Genomic DNA, 12175 nt, shown 5'->3' with positions numbered 1-12175 from the left:
ACTAAGTAATACCGTAAAGAATCAACCAATAAAGGAAATATGTCGAAATGGTAAGTAAATGGGAAGAAAATCCCATTAGGAATGGGATTAAGGGAAATTTTGGAGAGGCGGAGGGCTAGGGTTTTTCAGAGGGAAGGGAGTAGAGAGGCGGCGGATTAGGGGAAATGGGGTTAGGGTTTGGGAGATGGGTAATATAAGGAAAATGAGGGGTCGTTTATGAGCCGTTGATCGTTATTTATCAACGACTGAGATTTAAGCAGGGATTGGGTCAGGTTTTAATTAAATGGGTAAGGGACTGGGCTAATGGTGTTAGGCTTGGAGTGATTGGGTTATGTTTGGGTAGTTTAGATCCGAAATTAATTATGAAATTAGGGCCAGATTTTAAATACCCAATTTTAATAAATAATAATTTGTAAAAATAATAGATAAATAACAAAGAAATATTATTTGTGCATGAAAATGATTAAAAACAATTATTTAACATTATAAAAATATAAAAAGTTATTTTTTTGCATAAATAATATATTTATACATGCATATAGGCTATTATTGCAAAATATGCAATTTAGCCTTAAAAATGCAAATGTAATTATAAGAAATGCACTAAAAATATTTAAAACCTTCTATGGGTGTAAATGATAAGTTTAGAAGATAAAATCATCATAAAAATAATTTGTAAGGTAATTAATAGATATGTATATAATAAAAATACAGATATAAATTTATTTAAAGCCTTTAACAATTATGAAAAATACTTGTATATGCTTGTAAATCAAATGATGATGCATATGCACTATTTTGAAAGTATATATATATATATATATATATATATATATATATATATATATATATATATATATATATAGAAATATGAGGGAAACATTGGGTATCAACAGCTGTCCCTCTTTACCCGGAAAGGATGAAAGAGTTGTCGGGTAAAGAAATGATGACCGATTTTGACCGAATGGGGTGTTTTGAAAAATATAGGCCGCACCCTGGTCTCTCAGCTGCCTACATATCCCTAGTTTTACAAGAATCAGGCCATGTGTAGTTCTGGATCCAACGGTGGAATAAACCAATGGAGTTGTTGTAAGAACAGATAAAATATTCTGGATAGGACAAATCGGGATTGGGAATAGATGTGTCTGAGAAAGGTTATGGATATTTGAACGGGTATGGGGATTGGTTACGTTTGAAATAATTGAAGGATATGAAAGTTGAATGGAAACTGGAGCGAAGATTGCTCCCGTTAAGAGAACGGTTACTTTCTGGATCACCTGCAAATTCAAAATACGATGCATGCATATAGATTATTGCATAAATTTAAACATGATGCAAATTCCCTTTGGACCATGGAGATCGTCTTTGGACGGTGAGGATGATGCCCTTAGACCATGACGTCCCGGGCCATGAGTTGTGAAATAGGGGATTCACAGGCGATGAAATGATATTCTCGTGCTATGAAGATGGTGCCTATGAACCATGATGCCTTTGAATAATGATGTGCAATATTAAGAAATCCTCAGGCCATGGCATGGTGTCTTCCGACTATGAAGATAATGCCTTCGGACTATGACGCCCTCGAAAAATTTGGCTATGTATCAGCCCATGAGATGCAAAGACATGATGCTTGAGATGAAACAAGACAGAGCTTAGTCTTGTGCAAGATCAGAGGCAGAGCTTAGCCCCGAGAGAAGAGAATAATGCAAGGTTTTTGAATAGCAACATTTGTGGTTATGCAGGGGAGACAATGCTTAGTCTCATACGGGGGAAGGCAGAGCTTAGCCTTATGCAGTTGAGAGGCAGGGCTTAGCCTCATGCAAGATTTGAGATAATGCTTAGTCTCATGCAATGAGAAGGCAATGCTTAGCCATATGCAATTAAGGAGGCAGGGCTTAGCCTCATGCAAAGATTTGAGACAATGCTTAGTCTCATGCAATGGGAAGGCAGAGCATAGCCTTATGCAATTAATGAGACATGGCTTAGCCTCATGCAATTAATGAGGCAGGGCTTAGCCTCATGCAAAGATTTGAGACAATGCTTAATCTCATGCAATGGGAAGGCAAAGCTTAGCCTTATGCAAATAAGTAGGAAGGGCTTAGCCTCATGCAAGGTTGAGACGATGCTTAGTCTCATGCAATTAAGGAGGCAGGGCTTAGCCTCATGCAAAGATTTGAGACAATGCTTTAGTCTCATGCAATGGGAAGGCAGAGCTTAGACTTATGCAATTAAAGAGGCATGGCTTAGCCTCATGCAAGGTTGAGACAATGCTTAGTCTCATGCAGTGGGAAGGCAGTGCTTAGCCTCATGTAATTAAGAAGGCAGGGCTTAGCCTCATGCAAGGTTGAGACAGTGCTTAGTCTCATGCAATTAAGGAGGCAGGGCTTAGCCTCATACAAAGATTTGAGACAATGCTTAGTCTCATGTAATGGGAAGGCAGAGCTTAGCCTTATGCAATTAAGGAGGCAGGGCTTAGCCTCATGCAAGGTTGAGACAATTCTTTGTCTTATGCAATGGGAAGACAGTGCTTAGCCTCATGCAATTAAGGTGGCATGGCTTAGCCTCATGCAAGGTTGAGACAGTGCTTAGTCTCATGCAATTAAGTAGGCAGGGCTTAGCCTCATACAGTTGAGGAGGCAGGGCTTAGCCTCATGCAAGTTCTGAGACAATGCTTAGTCTCATGCAATGAATAAATAATAAGTGATAGCGGAGTATTTCTTAGCTGGAGATGAGTTCGGTAGCTTTGTTGTTATGAAGACAGTGATTCTAAGGTGCGCACGTACTGGCGACTATTTCTTGTTTCTGCATTCAAAGAAAAATAGTGAGGTTTGCGGGGGAGGTTGGTTCGTGCCTTTGCCTGCTTGCTTTGCTCTGTTCCGCATTGAAATCATGTCCGAGTTACCATGGGTAGCATCTAGCTAAGAATAAAGTTTTCAAAAAATATGCATGCATAGTTATTCAAAACATAGTAATATGCAATTTAAAAATTGATTAGATGAACCGATAACTGTGACACCATCAGATACATTGCGACCTTCTTGCCATAGAATTTTGAGGGTCCTCCTCAAAATTCTGCCCCAGTTATTTAGACGAATTTCTGGTTGTTTCGCATGCGGTGCCATTGGCTGAACTTGCTCCGGAATTTTGAGGGTCCTCCTCAAAATTTCTGCCCCAGTTTCCGATTATGGGGAAAATAAAATTGTATTGAATTGTGACTGAACCCACAGGGCTGCCTACGTATCCCCTCTTAAATGGGAATCGGGTCAAGCATAATTCAATTACATCATATGAAGAAATGTAAACAGTTTAAACATAATATCTTTTGACTGCATCTGAGTTAATAGACTTTGGCCAAATTTCTCCATCCATTCCTGCGAGTATGAGCGCTCCTCCTGTTAGTACCTTGTGAACCATGTAGGGTCCTTGCCAATTGGGTGAGAATTTTCCTTTGGCTTCATCCTGATGTGGAAAGATCCGTTTCAGCACCAGCTGCCCCGGTGCGAACTGTCTAGGTTTGACCCTTTTACTGAAAGCTCTGGACATTCTGTTTTGATAGAGCTGACCATGACACACTGCACTCATTCTTTTCCCGTCAATGAGAGCTAGTTGTTCATAGCGGCTCTTTATCCATTCTTTATCACTGAGTTCAGCTTCTTGTATGATTCTCAAAGAAGGGATTTCTACCTAGGCGGAAATAACGGCTTCAGTACCGTAGACCAATAGGTAAGGAGTTGCCCCGGTTGACGTGCGGACTATGGTACGGTATCCCACTAAAGAAAATGGTAGCTTCGCATGCCACTGCTTGTGATTCTCTACCTTTTTCCTTAGTATCTTCTTAATGTTCTTGTTGGCGGCTTCCACAGCTCCATTCATTTGGGGTCGGTATGCTGTGAAGTTTTTGTGCTTGATCTTGAAGGTTTTGCACATGACTTCATTATATCACTATTGAGATTGGGGCATTGTTAGTGATGATGGATTCTGGAACCCCGAATCGACAAACAATATGGTCCCTGACAAAATCTGCGACGACTTTCTTGGTTACAGCTTTGTAAGATGTAGCTTCAACCCACTTTGTGAAATAGTCGATGGTCACTAGAATGAACTTGTACCCGTTTGAAGCGGTGGGCTCGAATTCTCCAATGACATCCATTCCCCAGGCAGCAAAAGGCCAAGGTGCGCTGGTTGCATTAAGTTCATTTGGAGGTACCCATATCATATCTGCGTGTATCTGGCACTGATGACATTTCTGGACATACCGACTGCAGTCTGTTTCCATAGTCATCCAAAAGTATCCAGCTCTAAGTATCTTCTTGGCTAGGACGAAACCATTCATATGTGGGCCGCAAGTTCCAGAGTGTATCTCTTCGAGTAGTTTGGAAGCTTCCTTGGCGTCAACACACCGTAATAATCCTAAGTCTGGAGTCCTTCTATACATAATCCCTCCACTTTAGAAGAAATGGTTGGACAATCTTCGGAGCGTGCGTTTTTTAGTATGATTTGCATGCTCCGGGTACTCTCCTTTTGCCAAGTACTCCTTGATATCATGGAACCATGGATTCCCGTCTGCTTCTTCTTCAACATGAGCGCAGTAAGCCGGCTGATTATGAATCCTTACTGGAATGGGGTCGATGAAATTCTTGTCCGGATGTTGTATCATGGAGGACAAAGTGGCCAATGCATCTGCGAACTCATTCTAGATTCTTGGGACATATCTAAACTCTATCTTCATGAACCTCTTCATCATCTCTTGCACATGATATAGATATGGTAATATCTTGGTATTCTTTGTAGCCCATTCTCCCTGCACCTGATATACCAGCAGATCTGAATCACCAATTACCAGTAATTCCTGGATATTCATGTCAACGACCAAATTGAGCCCCAATGTGCAAGCCTCATATTCTGCATTATTATTGTTGCACGAAAATTTGAGTTTCGCGGATACCGGATAATGTTGACCTATTTCTGACACCAAAACTGCTCCAATACCCACTTCTTTGAAGTTTGCAGCTCCATCGAAAAACATTCTCCACCCGTGGTAGGCTTCGGCGATATATTCTCCTACTAATGCTACTTCTTCATCAGGAAAATACGTTTTTAGTGGTTCGTATTCTCCTCCTACAGGATTTTCCGCAAGATGATCCGTTAATGTTTGTCCCTTAACCGCCTTCTGAGTCATATAGACAATGTCGAATTCACTCAACAATATCTGCCATTTTGCCAGCTTCCCTGTAGGCATGGGTTTCTGGAAGATGTACTTCAGAGGGTCCATCCTTGATATGAGATATGTGGTATAGGCACAGAAGTAGTGCCTCAGTTTCTGGGCTTTCCAGGTCAAAGCACAACAGGTGCATTCCAGCAAAGAATACCATGCTTCGTAGGGTGTGAACTTCTTACTCAAATAGTATATGGCATGTTCTTTCCTTCTCGTCTCGTCGTGTTGTCCCAAGACACAACCGAAAGCCCCATCTAATACGGAGAGATAGAGTAGCAGTGGTCTACCAGGTTCTGGCGGGACCAGGACTGGCAGTGTGGACAAATATTCTTTGATTCTGTCAAAACCTTTCTGGTAGTCTTCAGTCCAATTCGTTGCGGCATCCTTCTTTAACATTTTGAAAATCGGCTCACAGATCGTGGTTGATTGTGCTATGAAGCGGCTGATGTAATTAAGACATCCCAAGAAGCTCATCACGTCTTTCTTGTTCTTTGGAGGCGGCAAATCCTGGATAGTCTTGACCTTTTATGGGTCTAGCTCAATTCCTCGGCGGCTGACGATGAACCCCAATAACTTTCCTGCGAGGACCCCAAAGGAACATTTTACGGGATTCAATTTTAACTTGTACCTCCAAAGCCGACCAAAGAACTTCCTCATGTCTACTATGTGATCTGTACTCTTCTTGGATTTGATGATGACTTCATCCCTATATACCTCTATCTCCTTATGTATCATGTCATGGAAAATAGTTGTCATGACCCTCATATAAGTCTCCCCAGCATTCTTCAGACCAAACGACATCATTTTAAAGCAGTACACCCCCCATGGTATGATAAAAGCTATCTTTTCGGCATCCTCTTCATCCATCCAGATCTGATGATATCCCGCGAAGCAATCCATAAAGTATTGGAGTTCATGCTTGGCGCAATTGTCGATCAGTATGTGTATGTTGGGTAACGGGAAATCATCTTTGGGACTTGCTCTGTTTAGGTCCCGATAATCGACGCATACTCTGACTTTCCCATCCTTCTTTGGAACTGGAATGATGTTAGCCAACCAAGTTGGATATTCAACCGCTCTGAGAACCTTAGCTTTGATCTGTTTGGTGACTTCTTCTTTGATTTTCAAACTCATACCTGGCTTGAACTTTCTGAGCTTCTGCTTTACTGGCGAACACATTGGGTTGGTACGTAGTTTATGAGCCACTATGGATGTGCTCAAACCGGTCATATCATCATAGGACCATGCAAAGATATCCTCATATTCCTTCAGGAAACGAGTGTATTCTTCTTTCTCTAATAGTGACAGGTGAATGCTTACACGTGTTTACTTGACTGTAGCGGAGTCTCCTAGATTAACTGTTTCAGTCTCATCCAAATTGGACTTAGGCTTGTTTTCAAAGTTTACCACTTCTCTTACAATTTCCTCGGGGCATTATATTCTCTTCCAGATCCTCTGAATCATTATCGTTATGTTGCGTTGTCTCATTACATGTCACAGTCGTAAGTTCATCGGGATAGGTAATAATAATGTTGTAGAGAAAAAAATGTAAAGAATAATAATAAATACTAAAAACATCAATGCATTTAGATAAATCTTTAAAACGTCAAACAGGTGCAGCTCGATGACCCGAGCAATTATTTCAAAACAAAACATGCTTAAAACAAAATGTTGAAAACATCTTAAATGCTCATAAAAATTGCTTCTAAAAAATAAGTGATGCTAATTGCCAGGCTACCCCGGAACTCGATGGGCCCTTGAGGGTGCAGCAATCCAGTTCTTGAGAACAACTCATTTCTCCACTGTCTGGATAATGAGGCCTTCCTCTTCCTCCTCCTCAACTATTGCACTGCAATCCATATCTCCATCATCTAGAAACATATTCCTTATATTGGCTAGAACTTTATCTTCTTCGAACTCCCACATCATGTCAGCTTGGTGAAATGACTGGCCCAAATGTGGTATTGGTTGCTCTAGAGGGTAATAAGGACCACGCCATAATGGAGACCAATTCTGATACTCGTGCCAGGTGTATTCATACCCAAGCCCAAAAGTTGTGCCGTGACGCTTTAGCTGTATTGGTTTGGTGATCCCCTGGAGATTCTTCCGGAGCCCTTTACCGGGTTCATACCCTGCCCATGGTAGTATGCTCTCTATTTTGCTGCTCCACCACTTGTCCTTCTCAATTGCATTGATGCGCTCGATGCGATGATAAGTCTCTTCTCCCAACTCCCTTCTATTCTCGATGACCGGAACAGTTTGACTGGTGTAAATGGAATTACTTCCGTCCTCATGGATGATCACTTCCTGATGGTTCCACTCAAACTTCACGACCTGATGTAGAGTAGAAGCTACGGCCCCAGCGGCATGTATCCAAGGTCTTCCCAACAATAGGTTGTAGGTAGCAGATATGTCCAACACTTGAAACTCAACATCAAACCAGGTTGGGCCCATATGTAGGCTGAGGTTGGTCTCCCCAATTGTGGCCCTTTGAGACCCATCAAAGGCTTTCACATTCATACTTCCTACTCTTATCTCGTGCAGGCCGTTACCCAATCTTTTCAAAGAAGTTAGTGGACATATGTTAAGACTCAAACCCCCATCTATCAGGACTCTGGCAATGAACTTATCCTCAAATTGCACTGTGATATGCAATACCCTGTTGTGACTTAGTCCTTCTGGTAGTAGCTCGTCTTCATGAAAAGTGATCTTGTGGCTTTCCAACACTTGTCCTACCATATTGGTCATCTCTCCACTGGTAATGTTGTTGGGTACACAAGCCTCATTCAACACTTTCATTAACGCATTCCTGTATGCCTCAAAATTCTGCAGTAGTGATAGAATGGATATCTGAGCAGGGGTTTTGTTCAAATGATCGACCACAGAATACTCCCTTGCTTGCACCTTTCTCCAAAGATCATTCGGGCCGGTTTCAATGATGGGCTGCTTGGAAGCGGCTTCTTTACTTATTCCCCCCAAATTCTCGGGCGTGTAAACCCTACCAGTTCTGGTCATACCTTGTGCTGCACCAGTTTCTTCCATTTTCCCCTTTCCTTTCCTTCTTGATTCTACAACATAATCACATGGTATAGCTTTAGACTTATAAGATAGTGTAGGTGCTACCATCACGGTGAAGGGTGTTGTTACTTCAACCTTAAACGGAGTTGGTGCAGCTACGTCAACTTCGATTGGTGTCTAAGTTTGTACCATGATAGGTGTGAGAGTGACCGGAGATGTTTCAGGATTATCCCATTCTCGAATGAGTTCAATTGACCCCTCTGAGTCCCATTCTTCATCGGTCTCTATCACATTCACCCATTCGCCCCTGTGATCCGGGAGGGGATTGTTGCGGACGTTAGGTGCGGCCTCCTTTGCCTGTATAACTTTGGTATCAATTAATGTCTGAATCTTATCCTTCAAAGTATGACACTCATCAATAGTATGACCTTTCATGCCTGAGTGATAGGCATATGTCTTATTTGGATTTACCCATTGAGAAGAGTTTTCCATGGAAACAACGGGAATAGGGGTGACATATCCAGCAACTTTCAGTCTCTCATATAACTGATCGATAGGTTCAACAATAGGGGTGTATTATCTGGGTGGCCTGCGGTCGAAATTTGGTCTAGGTTTTTGATAGTTTTGGCAGGCTGGCAGGGAGTGATAGTATGTTGGCTGGGTGTTATAAGTATGGTAGGCAGTGGCGGGTTGTGGATATCTGGGAGGTGAAGGATAATATGTGAGTGGAGGTGTTTGGTATGTAAGAGGAGGTTTTGGACCTTGGGCTACCATCACGGCCCCTACTTCTTTCTTCTTGGATATACCCCATGATTGTAAAGCTTTATTCGTAGCCTATAATGCCTCAAAATTAGTTACCATTCCGCTCTTGATCCCTTCTTCAATCCTTTCCCCCAATTTGATGATGTCGGAGAATTTGTGATTCTCGATAACCATTAACCTTTTGTAGTATTGTGGATCTTGGGCCCGAACGAAGAACTTGTTCATCTGCTCTTCTTCCAATGTCGGCCTTACTTTCGCAGCTTCTGATCTCCATCGAGTAGCATACTCGTGAAAAGTCTTTGTTGGCTTCTTCTTGATATTCTGGATATAGAAGACATCTGGCGCATTCTCCGTATTAAACCTGAACCGATCCATAAAATCTGATGCCATGCTTACCCAGCTAACCCACTTCTTTGGATTTTGGCTGATGTACCACGATAGGGCATCTCCAGCGAGGCTTCTCATGAATAGTTTCATGTGAATCCTTGAATCTTTTCCAACTCCTATGAGCTTGTCACAGTATGTCCTTAGATGCACCTTTGGGTCACCTGTTCTATCAAACATTTCGAACTTGGGAGGTTTGTAACCCTTCGGCAGTTCTACGTCTGGCTGAATACACAGATCTTCATAGTTCAAACCCTCAATGCCTTTACCCCCTTCGACACCCTGGACTCGGCTTGTGAGCTTCTTAAGTTCCTCTGTCATATTATTGATAAGCAGGTCCTTCTCGGCAGATTCTGGTGTGTATGGGGTTTGTTGAGTGGGGTGAGATAGAGATTCTACATATATGGGGTTACTTTAGTGGATACCGGGGTTTTGGGTGTAGTGATGATCATTGGTTGAGTTCTGCGGATCGAGGGTAGGTTGCGGTGTATTTTGAGGAGTATGGTAGGTAGTAGTTTGTGGATACTGAGTCGGAATATGTTGGTGTTGAGGAGGAGTTGGCACTGGTGGAGGGTTAGGATTTTGAGGAGGTGTGGCGTATTGATGAGGTGCGGGAGGGTTTTGTGGATGTTGGTTTGGTGTGTTTTGAGGAGATGCTGGGTTTTGGGCATTCTGTTGGTTAATATCCAGGACGTTTAAGGTGAGGGAGAGGTTTGCCAAGTTGCGGACCTGCTCAAGTTCCCCTTGCAATTCCAGTATTTTCTACTCCAACCGTAGAACCAAATCATTCTATGCCGGAGTACTCCGACCATCTGAAGTTTCAATATTTTTCGAATGTGCAGCGTTATCTTTCCTGATACCACACATGTCATCCATCTTAGCCTTTCCCTTACTTTTATGATCACTTGGAGGAGGAGGAGGTGGAGGGCCTATGGATCTGGTATGATACGCTGATGATGCCAGTATGCAAGAACCAACCTTAGGGGATGGCAGTAATCAAAACAAAGAAAAGCAAAAAGGTAAACAAGTCAGTAGGGGATTTTGGAAGGATATTTGCAGTATTTAAACATGTATTGCGGAATTATAAATTCGCGTCCTAATTTTGGGGACCTCATTGTGCCTGAGGTAGGCCTAGCGACACATAGATTTGGAGAAACTTGATGCCGATAATTGCCTCATTTCATTAATGTAATAAATAGATCAAACCTCTAAAATGAAAATAATTAAAAGAGTTGCTAGTGGCATTTGCCTTATTACAATCAATTTCTAAAACGACTCTAGAAAGGCAAATAAACAACAATTCTATTCTATTTGGTCTCGGAGGGACCCTCTCCAAGCTCGCACATGTCCAGCAGCAGATACGCCCTTGCTAGGTGTCCTCCTTCGTTTCCCTCTACATTCTGACAATCCACGATCCTTCTCCTTATCTTCCCTTCAAGTTCCATCAGACCCTACTTTAAGTACTACAACCTCTTTGTTGATTTTGTAGCAACTTCCCTCCATTCATTGATTGATTCCATGTCTATCTTGTGTTGTTCCAAATGTCTGGCTTCAGACTCAAGGATTCTCTTACGCAACCTCTTGTATTTTACTTGTGCTTCAGCAGCATCGTTTATGACCCTGTTTCCTCGATCGATCCCTAGCTCGACTTCTCCTACTATGTCATCATCCAACTATGATAGGTAGAAATACACATGACCGGTATGGTACCGATCTGGTTCGATGGTATCCTTTTACACAATAATCTTCAGATGCCACATGTGTTGGGCCTCACACTTAAATGTAATGGCACTACCCTGAAAGTCTACTTTGTAGTGAACCATCTTAGAAACTCGCGGTATGACTTGTTTTCTCCCAGCCTGTCTCATGACCCTGATAGGAGCATAAGGGTAGATACCCCTCAACCCGATCAGCACTAAGTGAGTAACATCCCTGGACCTGATGATGAACTCGCTACTAGGGAACCACTCGAACATCCAATGGACCTTGTAATCAGTCAAATTGCTAAAGAAGTGTACCCAATCCACGGCGTTTTCTGGTTATGCAAACCTGTCTGGGATGAAAGTCATTCTTTTTGGATGGTGAAAGTCTATGTGGTCATTCCATGGTCACTGCAGAAATTCCTGACGGTACTGTCCTCTTTGAAGATGCTCCAACAACCATATTTGCAGTAACAAATTACAACCCTCAAAATGTCTGAATCCCTTCTTACAGCGGTCCAAAGCTCGGTATATCTCTGCCACGATCATTGGGACAATAGTGTAAGTTTGTCCCTCAATCCCTTCAATTAAGGTCTTGGTAACCATAGCCAAACGAGTGTGAATCCTGTCTCCATGAATTGGAAATACTATCATACCCAGAAAACAGATGATGAACACAAAAACCCGACGATGAGTCCAGCCCAGAGAAGTGATGGCAAACTCATCATGATAGATACTGTAGGATGTGTTGTGCCCATAACGCTCGTAGAGGAAGTCAAAAGGTATGTAGGACTTCTTCAGGCAGACTAATTCGTCATTCTTTCTAAGACCCATCATTTTCAAAAATCCCCTAGAAGTATAATTTTCCGGCACCAGCAGACCAGGGCTATCCCAGGGTAGCCCGGTAAAACCTCCTATTTCCTCAAGAAGGGGAGTCATCTCTATGTTACCAAAATAGAAAACATCCCTCTTTTCATCCCAGAACATAGTAGCGGCCTCGATTAGTACATTGTTTGGCTGAATGTCCAGCAAAGAAGGTAAATTTTCCAGAATTCTTTTCACATGGTTTTTGTCACTTGGCGAGATATTTTCCCAC

General features: G+C 42.2%; 1 protein-coding gene across 1 annotated transcript; it reads right to left on the bottom strand.

The window, feature by feature from the left end:
- Positions 1-4693: 4693 nt before the first annotated feature.
- Positions 4694-5611, bottom strand: LOC138902052 (uncharacterized). Its single transcript, XM_070189864.1, has 2 exons — positions 5503-5611; positions 4694-5229 (listed from the first exon to the last, which is right to left on the bottom strand). The coding sequence occupies exons 1-2, from the start codon at positions 5609-5611 to the stop codon at positions 4694-4696; spliced, it is 645 nt and encodes a 214-aa protein (XP_070045965.1).
- Between the last annotated feature and the right edge of the window lie 6564 nt (positions 5612-12175).

This window comes from Nicotiana tomentosiformis, chromosome 11 (genome assembly GCF_000390325.3).
Source record: "Nicotiana tomentosiformis chromosome 11, ASM39032v3, whole genome shotgun sequence".
In the NCBI taxonomy this organism is placed as follows: domain Eukaryota; kingdom Viridiplantae; phylum Streptophyta; class Magnoliopsida; order Solanales; family Solanaceae; genus Nicotiana; species Nicotiana tomentosiformis.
The sequence above is the reverse complement of the archived record's forward strand: the minus strand, read 5'-3'. Positions and strand labels throughout refer to the sequence as shown.

Coding starts and splice junctions, on each gene's coding strand:
- LOC138902052 (XM_070189864.1), bottom strand. CDS start 5,611: ATGTTAAAGAAGGATGCCGCAACGAATTGGACTGAAGACTACCAGAAA. Junction 5,230..5,502: donor CCTGGTCCCGCCAGAACCTG/GTAGACCACTGC, acceptor CCATGCCTACAG/GGAAGCTGGCAAAATGGCAG.